The sequence below is a fragment of the Eupeodes corollae genome, chromosome 3, assembly GCF_945859685.1.
Source record: "Eupeodes corollae chromosome 3, idEupCoro1.1, whole genome shotgun sequence".
Taxonomy (NCBI): domain Eukaryota; kingdom Metazoa; phylum Arthropoda; class Insecta; order Diptera; family Syrphidae; genus Eupeodes; species Eupeodes corollae.
In genome coordinates, this window is record NC_079149.1 from 127,584,279 (window position 1) to 127,607,774 (window position 23,496).

The following is a 23,496-nucleotide window of genomic DNA, read 5'->3' on the forward strand; positions in this document are numbered from 1 at the left end:
AAGATGAAAAACTTATTTTTAAGAAAGAAATAAAAAACATAATTTTTGGGGCTTTTAGTATCTTAGGCAGTTCGTTTTTTGTTTTTATTTAAATTTTTAAATTTTTTTCTTTAGGTCTTAACAAACAAAAAAGTTCCCTTCTCTCTGTTCCAGGTTTGGGTATTATTTTTTTTTAATTAACCCCTCCCGCATCTCACAATTTAAATTCTCTCTTTATACTGATTTTTCTGTCTTTTCTGTTTTTTATTAGTGTTTTTAACATTATAGTTTTTTGTTTATCATTAATTTTGTTTGTTTTTCTGTTTATTTTTTTACTACTGCTTTTTGTGAGCTTTTTTAAGCTTCCAATTCTAGAGCAACACCGATTTTATGACCGCCAGCATTGAAGTTCTTGCCATCGATCAAAGTGGAAAGGGTAAGAGTGATGCCATCACGGAGTTTTTGTTGATAACCGAGACCAACTTGGCTATTGTTGTTAACCTTGGCGCGGACGGCGGCATCCTTGTCCAATTGGTATTTAGCACCGAGACCGAATTTGGTGGCGTTTGATCCTGATGTCCAGGACAATTGTACACCACAATCCAATTTGTCAGAGCACTTCTGGAACACTGAACCATTGAATTCTTGGCCATCGTTCCTATAAACAAAAAAAGAAAAAAACAAGAGTTAAAATGGAGTTAATTTATAATAAAATTAAAGCTTTTTTTGTTAAAAAATACTTACACAGATGTGTGGAGGACAAAATCGTTGGTGGTGTAGCCCAAGGCAAAGTTGTTGGTGGTGATCTTTGATTTTTGGGTATCGAAGGCGGTTTGGTAACCAGCTAACCATCCCTGGTAGCCGAATACAGCAGCAGCATTGACCAATGGACCAGCCAAGTCAACGTTGACATCAGAATCAACCTTGACGTTTTCTTGGCCATAGGCGACCTTGAATTTGCCGTTCTTGTTGCTAAATTGAATAAAAAAACACATGAGATTTATATATTTTTGAGAATTTAATGATTTGGTCTTACCCAGATTGTGGGGCAAAGGTACCTTCGAATGAGATCTTTAATCCCTTTGCACCCTGATCTTGCATAGCAACCTCGGTGAACAAGGTGTTGTCTGTGTTCCATTTTTCGGTCAATGTTAAACCATAATCACTGATTTTGTATTTGGTTTCCAATGAACCGAAAACTTTTCCAGAATCTTGATTTGAATGACCGGATGTGTTGAATTCAATACCAGATGAGGTCTTGGTCTTGCAATCCAATTTCCACAAACCAAAGTGATAACCCTTGCCGAAAACATCACGGGCTTGTTTGCCAAGATCTGAGTATGATGGTGGAGCCATCTAAAAGAAACAATAAAATAAATGTTTTATAAACATTTTTGCATCCAAAAATCTCTATATTTATACAATTTTGGAGTGATTGGAAAACAAAAGAAGATTGCGAAAAAAAAACTAACCATGTGCTGGATAAAATCTTAAATGAGCTGAATGGATAAAAACACCTACTAAAAGTTCTTGACTAGTTTAAAAAAGCTAAAACAAGCTTTTTGGAATAAAATTACAAAAGATGAAAAAAAAACACGAAAATATATATTTGAAATAAAATTTGTATAAACAAAAATAGAAGAATTTTTTGAGCAAAATTTAAAAGGACACTTAATACGAAAACACGAACCAGTGCTTTGGCTCGACGTTCCTCCTCTTTGAGCTCATAGTTTGGGTCTGGGTCAGGCGATATGTGATGCCATATTATTTTATACAAAGTGACCATTTCTGATTTCTGACTTTTGGTTTGCAATGTGCTTTGGATTTGGTTTTTGTGTGAGTTAAATAGATTAAGAGAGAAAACAATAACAGTTTAAAAGTCTTAAACATTTAAAATAATAATTAAAAAAGCGTGTAATATGTTAGGAGAAGAGAATAGAAAACAAAGGCAAAATTAACAAACTAAGCGTCGCCCTAATTAGCTGATTAGCATCCAAATTAATAGGTAAGTGTAAATTTCGACAATTCGTTAGTTGAACTCCTTACCACTGGTGGGGGGAAGTAAAAATCACGAACTGGTAGTTTGCCGTTTTAATAGCAAGTGAACTTTATTATTGTGAATTTCCTACTTTTATACAAAATAAATGCTTACTGAACTATTTTAAATAAATTAATACTGACAAAAAAATGAATGAATGAAATAAGATCATGTTGTTTTTAAAAGTGCATGGCGTTGCGTCGCGACGACGACGACAACGCGTTTACACACTGCTGTTTGCGGGTGGTGTCATCTTCGTTGTTGTTGTTGTTATCACAACATGCTGGGCCCCTCAGACTGGAGACACAGAGAAATCGATATCTTCAAAGACAGCATCAGCTATTGGTGGTTCCTTGAATACTGTTTCAGTTCTTTTTGTTTGCTTAGATAATTGAGGTCTTCTTCGAACTATGATAACCACAGTTATGAGGCAGATTATAACCAGAAACCCAGTAGATCCAAATAGTGAGTACTGATGAATTCGGTGGGTCCTGATTTCTTTCAAGATATTTTCTTGACTTCTTTGAAGCTCTATTGCCTGCTCCAAGCTTGATATTTCCAAAGAAATATTTGACTGCTGTAAGATCGGTTGTTGTTGCTCTGTTTTAAAAATAAGCGAACTTAACTGCTCAGAGAGGTTGAATGATGGCAACACTGAGGATTTCAATCTGCTTGTCATCATTTGTCTTCCAATAATTGTTGTAGTCTGGTCATGTATCAAGCAATTTGATGGCAACTTCATTATTCCACAACCTTTTAAGATAGTTGGTACTGAATCGAAGTCGCAATTGATGTTAACTGTTGTAGACTTTGGGACACTATAAATCCAAGTGTTCTGTTGATGCATCTCAATCCAGTAGGTCTTTAGTGGGATATCTTTTACCAGACATGAATCTATTGGTTGTCGGTCGTTTTGAATTATTTTCATTTCACATGAACTGTCTGAATATCCACTTGTGTATAGCAGGTGTTGGAGAGTACACCAGTAAGTTTCAAATGGCCTTTCCTTGCAACGCGAAAATTCGTCTTTGTTAATTGGATAGTAGTGGTTTCGTTGTAAATTAACCAGCAAATAGTCTGATGATGGAACGATGCAAGTGAAATTTCCATTGTTAAAAGTTGGGACTGCGAGCACCTTATATAACTTAAATTCTTCGTTGTATAGCAAAGGTAGTGTAATTTCCATTATAATATTGCTACCAGTCACCCTTCCTCTCAAACTTAAGGTTTTATATAGTTGTAGGATTGATTCGTGATGCCTCTCTCCAGGAATCATCAATGTCCGGGGGATATTTTCATGAATTTTTGTTAGTTCGTTTTTAAATTGTTGCACTGTAAGGATAAGTGGATGAATCCTTCCAGTATGTGTTGAGAGCAACATCTCGAGTAATATGTTTTGAGTCGACTTATAATTTATCATTATAAGGATGGCATTTAGAGCTGCTGAGGAAAACATTTTCAGGTTTTCGTACCTTTTTGTTTCGTTTGAAAGTTTAGAAACAATTGTACTTAATAGCTGGATTTCTTTCTGGTTTTCTAATTGCTCCTTCTTAAAAATGTTAACAGTTGACTCAATAATCGTCGTTTGATTTTTCATTAGGTCTATTATCTGTTTTTCATTTTCGTTTATCGTTGCAATTGTCTCCTCATACTTGTCAGCGAATCTTTGATCAAGTATTCCAAAAAGTTCGTTGGTCACCGTTCCAATAATATCAAATGGTGACCGTTTTTGTCTTCTTGCCGAGTCCTCATTAGCATGAAGAAGGATTTCGTTGTTGAGTTTGATTTGTTGAAGTTGATGTTTGAATTGAATCAACGTTTTGTCACATAATGTTGATTTGACTTCAACCAGGTGTGTTGATCCACAAAATAATTCCATTGAGTTAATTAATTTTGTGAACGTTTCGTACTCGTTCCAATAATTACTCATGTTGAAAAACACAATCATTTTCCAAGAACTAGAAATTAAATTGGCTTGTCCCACATCTTCGAAATAAATTCCTGGCTGGCTTTCAAATGGTGTGATTTCGACCTCATGTTGACGGGTTGTGGCGAAGGAAGTAGCCAAGCTCAGCACTCCGAATAGTATGAATAGCCAAAAGAATGGCTGAGCTATATTCGTTGATAAGTTGACTTGTCGGACTTGTGTTTCTAGTTGTTCATTTTCTATGGGCAATCGACACAGTTTAGTGATGGGCCGTTTAAAGAGTTTATTTTTACTAAACACTGTAGCTGTTCGAACACATTTGTCGGTGCCGGGGTGAACTTCTGCTATTTTTCCCATCATCCAGGTTGTTGGTGGTAGCCAGTCTTCTTTGATGAGCACAATGTCATCAACTTTGATGTTTTCTTCTTTTTGTTTCCATTTGGGAAGTTGTTGCAGCTGCGAAAGGTATTCGGATGACCAGATCTTCCAAAAATCTTGAGTAATTTTTTGTATCAACTGCCATCGAGATCGAAATGTTTTCTTTTCGTCTATAATTGGTTCGGGTACTGCATTAAGAGCAGCTCCTATCAAAAAGTGTCCAGGAGTCAGAATAGTGGTGTCATCAACATCGTTTTCGATTGCCGTAAGTGGTCGAGAGTTTAAACAACCTTCTATTTGTGTCAGCAGGGTTGACAGTTCTTCAAACGTAAGCATTGTTTCACCGATAACTCTTTTTAGATGATATTTTGTCGACTTGACACTTGATTCCCACAGTACTCCAAAGTGCAGTGATGCGGGTGGTATAAAATGCCATTCGATTTCGTCTTTCACAAGTTTTGATGATGCATCTTCTTCATGACGCTTGATGATTGTTTGCATTTGTTTTTGGATTTCCTTGTTGGCCCCAACAAATGTGGTACCATTGTCACTATAGAAATGCGAGCAAAGACCTCTTCTTGAAGTAAATCGTTTCAATGCAGCCATGAATGCTGCTGTGGTAAGGTCACTCACAAGTTCAATATGGATAGCTTTGGTAGCGAAGCAAACAAATATGGCGATGTAACCCTTGGTCGATCGGTTTCCTCGCCCCTTGGAGATTAATATTTGAATTGGTCCAGCATAATCAACACCTGTGTGTGTAAACGGTCTTGATGGTGTTACCCTAGCTGCTGGAAGTAGTCCCATTTGTTGAGTTTTTGGCTGTGCTTTAAAACGGAAGCATTTCATACACTTATGTATGACTTGTCGAATACATCTTTTAGCTTGAATGACCCAATAGCGCTGCCTTAGTTTCGCAAGTGTAAGTCTGATACCACCGTGCAACGTTCGTTCATGGACATCTTCAATTAGCAGTTTTGTAAACCACTCTTCGTGAGGCAGGATGATTGGATGTTTTTCTGTGTTATTAAGCTCCAAATTTTGTATTCGGCCGCCAACAACAAGGATATTGTCTTCGTTTAAAAGTGGATTTAAGGAGAGTACTTTACTCCTTTTGCTGATGTTCTTTCCACTTCGTAGGCATTTTAGTTCTTCGGAATATACCTTTTCTTGAATATATCGTATAATTCCTTTTGTCGCGATGTTCAACTCTTGAACTGTTAAAACACCAGTTTTAATTGGATTGTTTAGTTTCTTGCTTCTGCAGTTGTTCTTATATCGCCTACAATAAGCAGCTACTCTTATTAACTTATAGTAGTTAGAGAATCTTTTGGTGATGTCACTAGTTTCTTCTGCTGCAATTGTTAGGACTTTTCTTGTTTCAGGAATATCAATCACTGCATTCGTTTGTTGTTCTTGTGAGGGCCAATGATCTGAATCGAATTGCAGCCAATCAGGTCCAAACCACCATATCTGATTGCTGGACATTTGTTCTGGGAAACAGCCTCTTGAACCAAAATCTGCTGGATTGTCGGATGATCGTACATGCCTCCAGCAAGTTGTGTCTGTTGCCTCTTGTATTTTTGGGCCAACTAACATTAGTTGGTTTATGCTCACTCCTGTGGTCAATTTTGCCGACCCATCAAATACAACTCTTAGTTTTGTTGTTGTACTTGTAGGTTTAATGACGGCATGATGAGGCATGTAGAAAATATTCTCTCGGTTCGGATTGTTATAGTCAACTTCTATCATGTGCCCCAACTCTAGAAACTCATTTATTACTTGTGTATATTCAAGTTTAAGATTCTGGTTGTTGTTCAATTGAGTTTTTAATTGACGGAATCTCGCTATTGCTCGATTTTTGGATTCGCCTAGTTGCATAGTTTGCATTGTTTCTTGGTTGAATGGGATTTTGACAACGTATCTCCCATTTGGTTTTCGATAATGTGTTTCCTCGTAAAATTGTTCACATTGTTTGTCTTTATTTTTCTGAATTTTTGGTTGGGAAACTTCTTCTAGCTCCCAAAATTTTTCAAGTACATCGACTGAAATCTGTGTTACTAGTCCAGTGATACTATATTTGTTAGTTTCTTCATTTGAAGTTCGCCCAGATATTAACCAACCTAGCTGTGATTTCTGTGCTATCAGTGAATTTGAATCATCTCGTTTTATTCCGTCAAGAATTATGTCACCATATGCATCAGCACCAATTATCATGTCAATCGGTCCAGGAACATTAAAGGTAGGATCAGCGAGTTTTAACTGATCTAAATTTCCAATTTTAAGGCAACTTGTAGTCTTGGAAGGAAGTTGTCTTGTAAGTTTGGGAAGTACAAGAGCTTCTAATCCGAGACTAAATTCTGAGGTAAAGTGAGGCCTTATTTTGACATTGACCTTGTTTTTTGCGGTTCCTGCATTTGTTGCACCCAAGCCACTTACTTCAACAGAAACATTTTGTCTTTTTAGTTTAAGTGTTTGTGCTATGGATTCAGTTATCAATGACGCCTGTGATCCAGGGTCAATCAGTGCACGTATTGTTATACTGCGGCCAAGTCCGTCTTCATTGTTTATTTGTAATATGGCTGTTGCAATTATTACATTTTGGTCCTGCTCACTGTGGTTAACTTGTCTGGTTGTTTTTATCACGTCTACTTGAGCTGAGTCTGTTTGTTTGTTTTGGGGGAATCGCTCAGCCCAATCCATATGTAGAAATGAATGATGCTTTTTGTTGCAATGATGGCAATTCCTTTTGCTAAAGCATTGTAATTGCTTGTCATGTCGTAAGCAGTTCAAGCAGAGCTTAGCTTGTTTGGAAAGCTGCCATCTTTCTTTTGGTGTCGCATTTAAGAATTTTTGACATGTGTATATAACATGTTCGCCTTTGCAAATGGGGCATTGGAGGTTTTTCGTTTCGATGTGAAAGTTGCGAAGTGTATGTTTCGGTTCATCAAAAGATTTGTTTTGCTTCTTTGTGGGAGCAAGGACATCAAGGGCTTGGTAACGCCTTTCTAGAAAATCCAAAAGTGTCTTCAAAATTGGCATTTTGTTTGGTTCTGCTAGCCCTTGTTCAAACAGGTTTCTGCTTTCGGTATCAAGCATTTTAGTCGTCATGTGTACTATAATTGGGTCCCATGATGTGGTATCGAAACCCATGTTTTTGAGTGCTGCCAGTCCTTCTTTGATGGCATCAAAAATGTTTTTGATCGACGTTGCTGATGGAATGTTACTGGGCTGTCCAGCCTTAAACATCTTTTCTAGATGAATAGATACAATCTTTCTTTCGTTATTGTAACGGTTTTTTAAGATTTCCCACGCACTATTGTAGTTTTCACTTGAATATGTAAGATGTTTGATTAAATGGAGCGGCTCTCCCTCTAAATGTGTCTTCAGATATTCCATTTTTTCTGATGTGTTGAGGCTACTTCTATTGTGTATGATTGTGGAGAAAAGATCATAAAACGGTTGCCATTCTAAGAAATTTCCTTTGAAGGTCGGAATCTTCAGCCTCGGAAGCATTGATTCGGGTTTCGCTTCTTTTGGCTTGTTACTATTGTTGCCATTGACTAAATTGGATGCCATTTGGTGAAGGAACCTATTAATGTCCTGTTTTACACCCTTATACTCGTTGTTTGCCACATACGGTACCTTCAGATCTTCCTCCGATGCATTTGCAATAAAGTCTTCATGCAGATCGGTTATGTTTCGAAGTTGTTCAAGTAACATTTTTTGTTGGTACTCATATATTTCCTTGGAGTAGTCATCGAAAGTTTGCTCAAATTCTTCCAAGTTCTCAACTATGGCGGTGACTTTAAGCCTTAGTTTTTTCAACTTTTGCATCTGAAGAACATCTGCACTGTCTTTGGGTTTTCCTTCACTTTCATTCCTTTTTTCCAGTTCTGGGATAATTGCATCTAATTTTTTTCTTAGTTCTTCGTACACCGATTTCACTCGGTTATATGTATCCCTTTGCATGTAAGGAGTGTCCTTTTTTACTGTAGACACTATTTTTTGATGGTTTGAGTCAAACTCAGACCATAGAGCACTTAGACGTTGGAGTCTTTCTTCTTTGTATCTGAGGGTTTTCCTTGACGCACTGTCCTTACCAACATTTCTGTTCAATGTTTCGATATCTTCAGCCAAGGTTTTTTGCTTGGCTACAATAATGAAAACTTCAGTTTCGTCCAACATGATTATAGCACTTTTTTTTGTTGTATGTATCGTTTTTATTTATTTAATTTATTCGTTGCGTAGTTTTATAATCGTATAATAGCTTCACTTGTAATTTGTTCGTAATTTGTAGGTAATTTTTCTTGATTTAGATAACGTTTTTTTTAGATTTGTTATTTAAAATATATACCAATGTCAAAAGCCTTGGTAACGCTTCACTGTTTCTTCTTCTCGAAGGACCAATGTAAATTTCGACAATTCGTTAGTTGAACTCCTTACCACTGGTGGGGGGAAGTAAAAATCACGAACTGGTAGTTTGCCGTTTTAATAGCAAGTGAACTTTATTATTGTGAATTTCCTACTTTTATACAAAATAAATGCTTACTGAACTATTTTAAATAAATTAATACTGACAAAAAAATGAATGAATGAAATAAGATCATGTTGTTTTTAAAAGTGCATGGCGTTGCGTCGCGACGACGACGACAACGCGTTTACACACTGCTGTTTGCGGGTGGTGTCATCTTCGTTGTTGTTGTTGTTATCACAACATGGTTTAAAAGTGGATTTAAGGAGAGTACTTTACTCCTTTTGCTGATGTTCTGGTCCGGCTCGAAGGACCAGATTCATCCACTTATCCTTACAGTGCAACAATTTAAAAACGAACTAACAAAAATTCATGAAAATATCCCCCGGACATTGATGATTCCTGGAGAGAGGCATCACGAATCAATCCTACAACTATATAAAACCTTAAGTTTGAGAGGAAGGGTGACTGGTAGCAATATTATAATGGAAATTACACTACCTTTGCTATACAACGAAGAATTTAAGTTATATAAGGTGCTCGCAGTCCCAACTTTTAACAATGGAAATTTCACTTGCATCGTTCCATCATCAGACTATTTGCTGGTTAATTTACAACGAAACCACTACTATCCAATTAACAAAGACGAATTTTCGCGTTGCAAGGAAAGGCCATTTGAAACTTACTGGTGTACTCTCCAACACCTGCTATACACAAGTGGATATTCAGACAGTTCATGTGAAATGAAAATAATTCAAAACGACCGACAACCAATAGATTCATGTCTGGTAAAAGATATCCCACTAAAGACCTACTGGATTGAGATGCATCAACAGAACACTTGGATTTATAGTGTCCCAAAGTCTACAACAGTTAACATCAATTGCGACTTCGATTCAGTACCAACTATCTTAAAAGGTTGCAGTGACGTGCGGCAGTCCATTTGACTGGGTAGACACAAATTTTGATTTATTATTTCGCATTGTAATAATGAATTAATAGTTATCTTATCTTCTATAGGTAGCATTGAAAACTTTACATTTGTATCATTTGAGAAATACTCAAAAAAATCATCATTTCCTGAAAAATCCATTTTTTTAAATTCTTGCTAAAATTTGTGTTCTTAGTTTAGCTTCTTTCAATATAAAAATATATAAAGGCTATCCCATCCCAGCTAAAACCGTTATTTTGCTTTTAAATTTTCTCAAGAACTAAACTTTTTTTCTGCCAAAAATATCATTGGTTTTTATTTTTAACTTAAAAACAAATATTATTTTTTTCGAAATTTGATTTCTTGAAAATGGGTTATCATTTTTTACAAAATTGAAATGCCAGTCGTTTAATAATAAGTTCAAAATTATATTCCAAAAATATTTTTAAACTAAAATTCAATAACTATTTTCAAACGCAAGTTTAAAAAAATTGTATTTTTTCTTGAGAAATCAAATGGCATTTACTTTTTTGAAAACAAATTTTTTTGCAGGTACATTTTAATTTAATACAGGAAATAGTTTTAGACAGACATTTTTGAATACATGAGCGAGTTCATGCGAACCAGTCGTGCATTTTATTGTTTTTTTGTTTGTTACAGTTTTAAGTTATTCCCTAGTCTTATTTTGGATTTGATTGTTTGTTTTCAATATCAAAAGATATTTTCAAGTTGTCTAAAAACAAAGATAAAGGGTTTGTTGATGTACTAAAATTGTATTACGATTCCAATAACTATTTCTTAAAGAACTCGTCCTTTGCAATAAAAACATCCTAAAGTCATCTGATATTACCAACACTATCCCAATCTTTGCTTTTTCGTTGCTAACAAGCAAGATTTAATTTAAGATATGTTACATTAACATCTTGAAGTATATGATATGAAGCCTTAAATAATTAATTTTTTTTTCTATTTTTTATTGAAATAATATAATTTAAAAATATGTAGAATAATTAAGAAAAAGTTAATTTTTGAAATCTACTTCCATTTTTCTCAATCTACTTCACTTTTTTCCTAAAATCTACTTCCACTTTTTTTTGAGAAGTGGTAACACTTGCCTGCTGCCGCTGCGTGCTGCGTTGATCACATTCACTGTGCTGCTCCTCCTGACTGACACTCGTTCTCTTCATGAAAAATTCGAATTAAAAATGTACGTTCAAAACAAACAAGCGATTAGACAGATTCACTTATGTCTACTAGCTTCCATACAAAATCAGTTTTTGGGAATGATAAGCTAACCTTTTTCCCTTCATATAACTTTAAAGGGAAACAAAGACACTGTCTTCGTCTTAACTCGTGTCGTGCCATTCGTACTTTCGGTATTCGGTGTTCGTTCGGGAGGTTCGTTAAGAAGTCAGTCATATATGTAGAGCCAAGCTATCCATCATAGCATAGCATGATGTTGGTATATGTGAGGTAGTGATATAAATAAAAGTATAGAAATAGGTGTGAATGTAGATTGTAGATACACATATAAATGGGTTAGACAAAAAATGACAAGAAGTAGGTACTATGGGATAGGAAATATTATTCTTAATGAAATCAAAATAGGAATTAGTATATTATTAGGTACCTACACATTTTTGTTTTTTTTTTCCATGCATATCATTTTTAAAGTTATGTATTTAGGTACTGTAGAGAATAAAGTATTGTTTCAAATCTGAAGGGTAGACACTGTCTAAAACGTCTTATTGACGCACCGTCACTGAAAGGTTGTGGAATAATGAAGTTGCCATCAAATTGCTTGATACATGACCAGACTACAACAATTATTGGAAGACAAATGATGACAAGCAGATTGAAATCCTCAGTGTTGCCATCATTCAACCTCTCTGAGCAGTTAAGTTCGCTTATTTTTAAAACAGAGCAACAACAACCGATCTTACAGCAGTCAAATATTTCTTTGGAAATATCAAGCTTGGAGCAGGCAATAGAGCTTCAAAGAAGTCAAGAAAATATCTTGAAAGAAATCAGGACCCACCGAATTCATCAGTACTCACTATTTGGATCTACTGGGTTTCTGGTTATAATCTGCCTCATAACTGTGGTTATCATAGTTCGAAGAAGACCTCAATTATCTAAGCAAACAAAAAGAACTGAAACAGTATTCAAGGAACCACCAATAGCTGATGCTGTCTTTGAAGATATCGATTTCTCTGTGTCTCCAGTCTGAGGGGCCCAGCATGTTGTGATAACAACAACAACAACGAAGATGACACCACCCGCAAACAGCAGTGTGTAAACGCGTTGTCGTCGTCGTCGCGACGCAACGCCATGCACTTTTAAAAACAACATGATCTTATTTCATTCATTCATTTTTTTGTCAGTATTAATTTATTTAAAATAGTTCAGTAAGCATTTATTTTGTATAAAAGTAGGAAATTCACAATAATAAAGTTCACTTGCTATTAAAACGGCAAACTACCAGTTCGTGATTTTTACTTCCCCCCACCAGTGGTAAGGAGTTCAACTAACGAATTGTCGAAATTTACATTGATCCGGCTCGAAGGACCAATGTAAATTTCGACAATTCGTTAGTTGAACTCCTTACCACTGGTGGGGGGAAGTAAAAATCACGAACTGGTAGTTTGCCGTTTTAATAGCAAGTGAACTTTATTATTGTGAATTTCCTACTTTTATACAAAATAAATGCTTACTGAACTATTTTAAATAAATTAATACTGACAAAAAAATGAATGAATGAAATAAGATCATGTTGTTTTTAAAAGTGCATGGCGTTGCGTCGCGACGACGACGACAACGCGTTTACACACTGCTGTTTGCGGGTGGTGTCATCTTCGTTGTTGTTGTTGTTATCACAACAGTAAGTGTGTAGAATCTTTTATTTAAACATTATTCTCGATAACAGGAGAGTGTAAATGGTAGAAGGTACATCTATTCAATAGCTCATCGTCATAGCCAATTTAATCGATCAATAAACACAATCTTATCTAATAACAAAAAGTGTGCGCCTTTGGTTCAATAACTAAACAAACAAACGAATATACTGCATCATAAAATACCAAACATTTTTGTTATCGAATCGAAAATAAACTGAAAATCGTTTTAATCACAATCTGATGCCAATTTTATGTTTGTTAGAGAGAAAATGAAATCGAAATCAAAATCTCACTGTCATAGAAAACATTCAATGTCATCTCAATGATGGTCAAGGCCTAAGCAAAACAAATAAACATGTCTAAGTCTCAATGGGTCATTGACCAGACAACAACTATCGGCCGCTGATCAAAGTACATATCTTTCTACATATGTTTTTTATATCTATATCTCTATGAAAAAAAAGCGGATCAACGACGATCTACGTTACAAAAAGAACAACAAAAGTGCATCGACAGAAACGCAGACAGAATTATAAAATTTCCCCTTTTTCTATAGACACCTCATGTGAATTATAAAACGTAAGACAGTAGGAGCACCCATGCGGCGAAGTGATCGGTTAGAAAGAAAAAAAAACTACATAAATGTGTTTTGATCATTTCCCTCAAGTAGCCTCACGCGTCGTCGTAGAACGGCTGCAAGTAAGTTTATAAATATAATTAATTACATTTCGGTGTAGTGTAGTTTAGTGACGTTGAATATGTGGCGTTCTTTTTTAGTCACGCTCAAAAAGTCTGGGTATGGGTTTATTTTATGCTTCTAGTAGATTCTCTAAAATAATACTTTTGGAAACAATATTTTTTTTAATTACTGAGTAAAAACTATGTATCCAATTTTAAGGTACATATTTTGTGTTATAAATTTATTTTATAACAATAAAATGCAAATTACATACATGAGATATTTAAAGAATTTTATTCGCCAGTCACTATTGCCAAGATTAATTTATAAATTTATTTACAATTCATTTTGTTGATGATAGTTTTGTGTTTATTCTTTATTTAAGTATTTTTGATTTAGTTGTTTACAAATGGCTCTTTAAAAGCTAACAAATTAGGTTATATTTTTAGCAGATTGTAAAATAAATAAAATGAGCTTTGTTCACTTTGAATATTGTTGCTTAAATATATGATTTTATAACTTTTTCTAGCATGAAAAATAGTATCTTCTTTTCAATGAAAACTACACGCAAACGAAGGGAATTTTTTCGATCGATAAAAAAAGGTAAATACTCCGAATGAAATATTCATAAATTTTAAGATCGCACAAACTTTACGTTATGAAATTTGCTTTAAATTCTCGTGAAATCGCGAATTTCACTACTAAAATCCATTATCCATCAGTTCTAGAAAAAAATGTACCTGATTTATTCTATTGTTTTTATTACTTTTGGCGATGAAAGAAGTCTTGTGCTAATATTCACCTTTGCTGGGTGCCGGGCCATGAGACATTCCAGGTAACTGTAAGACAGATGAATTCGACAGAAACGGTACAGTACAGCCCATCCTACCACGTTTGGCACATACTGACATACCAATCCGTATTTGTAAACTGTTGCTAATGCAAGAAGCTGCGAGAAGGGCAGGCACCCAGGTGGAACAACATCACCAGGTCACAAAAAACATCTGGCCAACACTGGATTTAAAACGTCCAAGGTGCTTCGAATCTCTAAGCAGATCGCATATAAGCTCGATAATAGGTGTCATAACCGGACACTGTCACGAGACTAGGCGTATTCTCAAATGACTTATGCAGCAGCTGTATGGACGAGAAAGAGGAGGAAACAGTTCTTCATCTTCTCTGTACATGCCCTGCTCTGGCTCGAAAACGCAAAAATTACCTAGGGGAATAATTCTTCTTTAACGATCTAAATCATATCAGCATAATCAGCCTCTCACGTTTCGTAAGGGACTCAAACTGATTCCATTGAGCTTAGGAGGAAGCCTCAAGATTCATGTGGTATCACAATGGGCCATTAAACTGGCCTAAGTGTGTCCGTTTACATCTTGGACAGTCACTTTAACCTAACATATTCTATTGTTGGTTATAAAAGTCAGATGAACAACTATTTTTTTGAATATTTAAAATTATATTATACCATTAATTGAATTAACATCTTATATCATTTTGGTGCTACATTTTTGTTTTCGTTCAAATATCTTACCCTTACTATGTAGTTAAAAAAATGGGTAAAAACAAGAGCTGCACACTAGAGCTAAGGAAAATAACTATCGACAATTACTGCAAGGAAAAAGCTACCATGGATAATAGAGCCAAGGATTTGCTTTGCTCCAAAAAGATGGTATATGGAGCAATTAAGGTCTATAGGGAGATAGGCAGCATACAAACTTCCAAAAGGAAAACCGTTCAACAAAAACAACTGCAAGGCCAACCTTTTTGCTACCAGCAAGGAAATTCATTCAGCTGTGTCATGCAAATTAAGTGCAGGAGTAATGTCTAGACAAATAAGGAACCGATTGCTGGAAGCAGGTTTGCGGGGTTGCATTGCTCGGAAAAAGCCACACGTTTCAAAAAAAATTAAAACGTTGACTAGCATTTGCCAAGGAATCAAATATGTTTGGATCTAATGGTAAAAGATATGTAAGACGCCCAGTTAACAGAGAACTCGATCCTAAGTATACCATCAAAACGATCAACCATGGTGGTGGAAATGTGATGGTTTGGGGAGCCTTTTCGTGGCATGGCGTTGGTCCTTTTGTGCGCATCAATGGCCGAATGGATCAGCATAATATGTATATAAACATATTGGAAAATGTTATGAACCCATATGCTTTTAATCACTAAACGTTTGGTTTGAGGAAGAAAGCATCAATGTTTTAAGCTGGCTAGCACAAAGCGGTGATCTCAATCCGATCGAAAACTTGTTGGCTGACGTTAAGCGAAATTTGGGATTTTAATAAATATGATTTGAAATCATGAAAATAATATTTTTATTTTTAAAATCATTAAATGAAAATAAAAATAAAAATGAACCAGCATAGTGTTCAGATATGCGTTTCGCCCCGGTGCCCGAAAATTTTGGAGTCAAAACTTGGCGGAATATCACACTTCAACGCTGTCAAGATTTGGTAGCTAGTTTACCTAAGCGGTGTGCAGCTGTAATTACTAATAAGGGTAACCCCACAAAATATTAATTTTTTCAATCGAACAAAGGTATTTTGAAGTAACAAATTTAATTTATTTACCTTTTATTTGTAATTTTATTTTTCAGTGAACTGATGTTTGTAATTATTTGTCCACACTTTTATTTTGTTTTTTTCGAATATAGTGCTTTTTATTTTATAGTTTTAATTTTTAATAACCTTTTTATAAAAATGCATATAAAAGACCATCGTTTTTAGTTATTTGTTGATATTTATTTAGTTTTATTAAGGTTTTCTACCTTTTGTAAATAAAAAAGTAAAAAAAGTTTGTTTCTAATTATTTTTCCACACAAAGGTGAGTTAACATACAATGTCAAAGGTTTTAAGACATGAAATTATTCTGGTATTACTTAACTTTTATTATAAATTTTAAAGAAGAATTAATAAAGAATTTTTTTATTATCTATATTTTAAGAACAAAGAACAAAAATTGGATATCAAACTGGGAATTAAAAAAAAGATATAAATTACACAAATGCACGACTGGTTCGTACAACTCATTTCCATCCTCATGCTCATTCAAAGAGACTGTTTAAAATATTTCCTGTATTTTAAGATTTAAATTTGTTTTCAAAAATTTCATTTGAATGAAATCGTTAGACCGTTTTTTTTTTAAATTAATTTGTTTGGATATATTTTTTTCAATTTTAGTTTAAAAATATTTTTGGTATGTAGTTATTTGGAGCTTATTAAAATATGTTTGAAATTTCAATTTGTTTAAAAATTACCCATTTTCGAGATATCGAATTTTAAAATATTGAAAATCAAAAATAAAAAAATTACATTTTTGATCAATGCAAAACAAACATGAATTGGTTTGACTAGTTTTTGAGGAAACTTAAAGAGAAAATAGCGGTTCTATGGGAATACCCTGATGGAGCAATACAAAAAATATTTTTTTTCTTTTATATTGAAAGAAGCCAATTTAAGAAATAAATTTTAACCAAAATTAAAAAAATCTATACACTTATTTCGAAAACAGGAATCTTCGATTTTCGCTACAAAAGTTGTATGGGGGCTACTGATATTTTTAGTCTTAAGAAAATATGGAAAAAACGCCTAGCACGATCAGTTCAAAACCTTACGTTCCAAATTTGAAGTCAATCGACCCATGTTTTCGGCTGTAGGGGCCAGAACAAACAGACGGGCGGAATCGGGGGATCCGCTTTTTTGATTTCTCTATCATTCAAATATTTTGTTTACCTATTACTATTAATATTAATTATGAGCATTCCTGGAAGTGCGAGTATTAATGCTGAATCGTTTAAGGGTTGGAATGCAACTGGCTAATTCGACAGAACATTGTTTGTAAAAATTATCGATAGAACAACGAAAGGCATGAATCATTGGGGCGCTGTTCTAGCGATGTAAATGTTTCGATTATAGTTCTGTCTCCTATCATTTTGAAGCCCTTTTTTGAATTCTATCCAAGAGATTTAAACTTGTTTTAGGGGCACCTGCCCAGATATGTGAATTATATTCAAGCCTTGGACGAATGAAGGCTTTGTAAATTACAGCCAGAAGGGGTGAAAAATTCCTTGCACCGTCGGAGAAATCCCAAGCACCTGGAAGCATTTTTGGTAATATCAAATATATGATCATTCTATAAAAGGTGAAATGTGATACACATAACAAGTACTGACAGTTGATTAGTTTCTTGGATGCAAGTGCCACTCATAGATAGTGGCATCGGGGGTGTGTTACGCTTTAATTGTCTTTCAAGGTAAGAATCACAAACTTGTGAAAAAGAACTCGGTTGCCGGATCAGGGAATTGTAAACTACAAATTACTTCTTTTTATTAATCCTCGAGTCACTAGGGTTGTTCGTTTTCTAGAAACGAATACTAACATACCAAAAAACGAACAGGGAAATTATGAATATCCACTTGCGGAAATAGGTTTTTAGTGGGGATACATTGGTTGGGTTGGTTTTAAAAGTGTCTTGTCGTACGCAGTTTATAAGAAGTGGTGGACCTATATAAATTTCATTGCGTTTTTATGTTCAACAAGAAATACAGGTTGAGATTTCATTCTCTGTTTTAATCAGAGATTAGGAATTTTATTGCGAACTTAGTTTGTTGAACACGACAATTGTTCGAACTGATAGTTCTGATTCGAAGTGAAATTCCATTCGGCGAAACTCGCAATAGCTTTTTAAATTCCGGGAGAACAAAAATATTTCGGGTGAATAATTTTCCGGGCGAAACTCACAACAAGACTGATTAATTCGCCGTGTTTTCGAAATCAAAAGCGAATTGAAAATTATTTCCGCTGAATTTCCGCCAGGTTTATATTTAGGAATTGGTATACCGACAAAGTTGTAAGGTTAATATTAACGAATTAATAACCGATAAAGGCGTACATATGGTCGCAAGATGACTACGTTGGTTTGATTTGTCCTCCTCAATTTTTTTAAATTAATAAGCTTCTTTTTAAAGCTGGAACAGTTAAGTGACGCTCAAAGTAACAAGGTACTATGGAGTTCACTAAAGAACGTTTGTCTTAAATAATGGAAGTTGGCTTAAATGAGCGATCAAAAACTCAGACAATCACTTTTAAAATTTAAATAAACAAAGACAACATTTTTATATATTTTATAATTTATAATAAGTGAATGAAACATCGGGATATGTTTTGATCCATATATGACATGGATCCACTTTATCTTTTTGTTGATCGAAAAATTACAAACCTGTTGTATTTGGGTCTACATTTTGTTGTAACTTAACACTAATTAAAACAATACGAATTATAGTTGAAAAAAAAAGATATTGCTAGACGCAATTTCTATTTCTATTCATTTGATTCAACAAAACGAATTAAAAAACTACCAATTTGTATACTATTAAGCATGATGTTATTTGCTATTATTGGCAATTGGTTCAAAAGTTCATTTATTTTCGGGTCTATTCATTTCATTTAAAGTGATAAAAATTTTCATTTAATGACAAACTACTACAATTGATTTTTGATCTTATTGTCGCAATGGACAACATAAACCCCATGGTTTACACCCTTTTATCCATACAAAAAATGTTGGTATTGTGGGCACTTGGTGGACCAAAAGGCACATTTTACTTTCAACAAATATTCAATATCTTACTCAAAGGAAAGAAGGAGGAGAGTTTTAAAACAATTTCTTTGTAATTCGCAAATCTTCAGACTGGAAGTGTAATTTAAGACCTGATTCGAATTCGATTATTGACCAAATCGAGGCGATTCGAAAACGAGATGTATTGAAAGTGATTCGCTTCGTATTCCACAATCAGGACGCGGAAATTTTGATATCAGAAACTTCGATTATTTATTAAACCAACAACCTAAAAAAAACACTAAAAATTCCAACAACATACCAGGCTTGAATTAAAATTTCCTTTCATTAAAGTGAAGCGTTGTTGTACTATAAGGCTTCTGAGCTTATTTTTTTTTTTAAAGATCTAAGTATACCAACATTGAAATTCGGTATTTTTTTTTTTTAAACCATGTTAAGTATGTATCTTATAAGTTTCACCTTAAATACGACAAAACACGATGAAAACAAAATTCAGTTGTACTTGAAAGATTCGAGTCCGTTTTGATTTTGATGATTCACCTCTTAGTGATACCTATTATGGAGTTTTTTTTAAATATATACATACCTACTGATAATTGTACTGTTGTTTTATTTTTCCAATTTCTTTAAGTTGTTGCCTAATTTTTAGCTTATGCAATTCTACTTAAGTTCAAAGCCTTATTTGCTGAACCGATACGAATAAAAATGTTTATAACAGCAAACCACTCTAAAATCCTGATTTTAAGTCTTGTCCAAAGAGTACGACCTAAATAAATATTGCAGTCGATTTTTATGGTCATGAATTGTTATTCAATCAAACTTCTTTTTTTATTTCTCCTCAAAATGTTCAGCTTGCAATCAAAGAAATGCTCCAAACATTTCTTTTTTCTATTTTACAACTTTGTTGGATAACTTTATGGGTACAATCTGCGTCATTCCAATGTGTATGTACATTCCTACTTAAAATGAAGTAAATACAAATTATTATTGTGAAACGTCAATTGCACCAAGGATGAATGAATAAGAAATCCATTCTATATACATATGTACCTACCTAGGAGTTGTTCCATTTTTGTGAATTTATTCTCTGGAATGTGGGGGCGATAATATTAACAAATACCTACTTAGGCTAAAAAAAGGCCATGCATAAAATTTTCTGTACCTGGGAGGTACCTAGATATCGTTAATAATTCTGTTATGCTAACTTGACACGCTATCGTTCAGTTAAAAAACAAAAATAAAAGGCAGGTAATTTTTTTAATAGAAATAAAACAATTTTTGGATGTTCAACAAAATTTCGTCACCCAAAATTTGTTATATTTCCCTAAACAAAAGAAATCCTTGTTTTTGGTTGTTGGCACGTTTCATTCATCTTCTTCGTTTTTTTTGCTTAAAGTGGTCTTACATAAGTACAGAAAACAGAAAATCACCTGCCACTACCACTACCCCGCCCACACTTAAAATCAGAATCATAGTCGAGAGAATCAGCTGCGCACTTCCCCAATGTACTACATACAGCACTTGAAGAAGAACACTACCGACCGAACCGATGAGATATCAAACCTCGTTAGCTATATCTATATTCCATTTCCGAATTATCATTTCATTATGTAGAACAATATAGCGGACAGCGCGAGCTGTCATTGAAAAGCAAACTTAGAAAAGAAAAGCTCCCACTGCACTTAGCTGCTATGAATCAGTATCACAAAATGGGTAACCATATTTTTTCGATCATGTAAAATCGTTGCAAGGTAAATTTGGCCAGGGTTAGTAGCAGCGAAACAGTCAACAAAACGACAACCTTCAAAAGCCCAATATATGTACCTCCTTTTTATTTATTGATTAGGTGACGTCACAACTGACAGTTCCACGAAGAAGAATGAATTTCACCAAAGATATGGGCACCCAATGGTCATCACGCGAATTCAAGAAAAAATTACATATTCCACTGTTATGTCGAATTATTTCTAATTCCCCAGAACATAACACATTAGAAGTGTCTCCATGTGGACGAAGAAAAAGGGAAAACCTCATGTGGAGCTTGAACTACTTGCCCTCTAACCAAACCCCCCTCCCACCTTAAATTATCCATCAGCAGTTTAAGTTTAAGCAGAAATGTAACTTTTTTTTTATATACATAAAAATGGAGGCAGGTACATTCGAGTGGAGAATAGAATAAGGCAGTGGAAGTCAGCAGGGCAGAAGCAGATAGCAGAATAGAGAGCACCAAATCTGTTACGTAACACGTTACTTAGTTCTCGAGATAAATGATAATTTTTTTCCTTTAAATTCTTATCACGATCTTAAGTAGGAAGCCGGCTAATTACGGAAGGACTTATTCGACAAGAAACTATAATTCCGAGATTATAATTCAATGAGAAGGAGAATCATTTGATTACATGACAAAATTGATTTTTCTCCATACGAAAAGAAGAACTTTTTTTTAATTTTCTTTCGTCTCTGCACATTTTTTTAAATTCACTCTTTTTTCTTTAAGTTAGTTGAATAAATAATTAAAAGGCAGTTTTAATTGAAGGAGAAGCGAATAGAATAACAGAGTTATGAAAATTTACTTACTTTTGTAATAAGTTTTTTATTTTATTTGAATTGGAAAAGAATTAAAACTTTTTAGCAAAGAGGAACACGAGACTGTTATTCGAGCAAACACCGACAGCACAATTACGACTTTCACTGGACTTTTGCGAAAAAATCCACTCTTTTGCTTCGATTCGAATTAAATTGTGAGCGAGAGAATGAGATGAGTAGAGTTTGGGTGGTGTATGATGGATGCGGGTGCGAGTGAAATTAGTTCAATGCAGTTAAAGTAGTTGTGTCTCGTTTTGGAGCATAGGAGCAACGTGTTCGTGTGAACGGTGAAATGAGATGCACGCACAAAAATGGCAGGTAACGAAAACTGTATTATCGACTTTTGATGTTTTGTATTGTAATTGGTGCTAACTTCATGTGGATGATAGTCCTTAAGGTATGCAATAGGTTAAAATATTTGACGGTTATATTTTAAATTAATGATTCGATTTCCGGTAAGAGTTAGATTTTGTCAACAACGATTTTTAATTTATATGTATACAATAGAACCTGTATTTTTGTCTAAGATGTTTTTCGACATTTACTCGTTTAATCTAAAAATTTAAATCTAGGAAATGAATGATGCATTATGGGGTACAAGTAGGCCCAGTAAAGTGCTACAGCCTTGTTTATTAAATCGTATAATCGACTGCTTAAAGTTATTCCGACTTAAATACTGATTAACTTACATAATTATAAAAAAAAAATACTCGAGTATTAGAGGTGGAATGAGCTAAAACTGGTTAAGGCAGAAATAAATCTGTTTTAGAATCTAAAGTTATTTTGGCATTTCTAAAAAGAGTGTGAAAGAAATGTTTTCACAATTTTAAGAAAATACGAGAGGTTTTTATGAATTTGTGAATGATTGAATACTTTTAACGAGTACAAGAAGGAGAAATCCACAGTAGTTTCAGGTTTTTAACAACATTTTTAGGTTTTGTTAATGATGCTATTCATTCGAGATCGACTTAAATGTTTTGGAATTAATGTGGATTAAATATGACTTACTGTGAAGAAGCTACAAAGGTGATTGATAATCACGTTTGGGATTCAGGAATTTCTTTTGTTTATGTGCAGCTTAACATTGAAGGCACTTTTTGATTTGATTTAGTCTTTTATAATTGAGGTTGTGCATAAATAAAATCAACTTTTCTACTTGAATGAGAGCTCGAATACTTCTCGAGACATTTCTCTATGTAGAACGCATTTCACTGGAATTTTTGCGGTCTGGATAATAAAAGGAACGGATTCTTTACGAATACGATACTATCATTGGCTAAGATCATTGACATTTTATTTCGAGTTTTAAAAGCCATTAGAAAAGTTTAATTTGGTATTTTCGGTGTTTAAAAGAAGATATTGAGTTGAAAAATGTTGTTCTGTATTTTGAAATCGTTTTCTTTAAATATCTGATTTTTGAGCTTATAACAAAATCATTCCAATGAAAGCGTTCCAATTTTCTTCGTATTCCCACCTGTCAGTTTCACTTTCAATTACCTAGTCTTACCTCAAAAGCTTGAAAGGAAATGCTTGTTTCCAGTCCGGAAATCGTTTTCTAGTGAAAGACATCGGGCAGGTTCGGACAACAGAAGGGGCTTATTTGCAGTTAACTTCATTCTTTGAACGTATTTTTTGACCAAAGCCACTATTTAGTTTTTCAAGTGTCATGAATTTAAAATTCAGAACTTTAATTCGCAAACCTTTTTTTTAAGTTCATAGTACAAAAAGTACCAACAAAATTATTGGCTACAAAACACCCCAGCTACAAGTCCATCAAGTTAGGAAATTTTTCTTGACTAACTTTCCAGTCAACTTGCCAATAAAGTTTCCTTAATTGGAAGGCAATTTTTTGACAGCTGGCCAATCACATGCTAGAAACTTACCTCACTCTCGAGTAACTTATGTTGTCTAAAAGTACCCGTTGTAAAAAATAGCTATAATCAATATTGTGAAAAAAATTACGATACTTGGTTACACTGAAAAAGATCTAATGATAGCTGTAATTGGCTCCT

At 34.2% G+C, this 23,496-nt stretch overlaps 1 protein-coding gene across 2 annotated transcripts; it reads right to left on the reverse strand.

The window, feature by feature from the left end:
• Nucleotides 1–95: 95 nt before the first annotated feature.
• On the reverse strand, nt 96–21,635 carry LOC129950142 (voltage-dependent anion-selective channel). Of its 2 annotated transcripts, none has more exons than XM_056061979.1 (4): nt 21,476–21,635; nt 1,016–1,335; nt 724–951; nt 96–637 (listed from the first exon to the last, which is right to left on the reverse strand). In XM_056061979.1, exons 2-4 carry the CDS (start codon nt 1,333–1,335, stop codon nt 337–339), a joined length of 849 nt encoding a protein of 282 aa, XP_055917954.1. In that variant the 5' UTR covers nt 21,476–21,635; the 3' UTR covers nt 96–336. The 2 variants fall into 2 exon arrangements, with proteins under 2 accessions (XP_055917954.1, XP_055917953.1); XM_056061978.1 differs by lacking the exon at nt 21,476–21,635 and adding an exon at nt 1,452–1,470.
• Between the last annotated feature and the right edge of the window lie 1,861 nt (nt 21,636–23,496).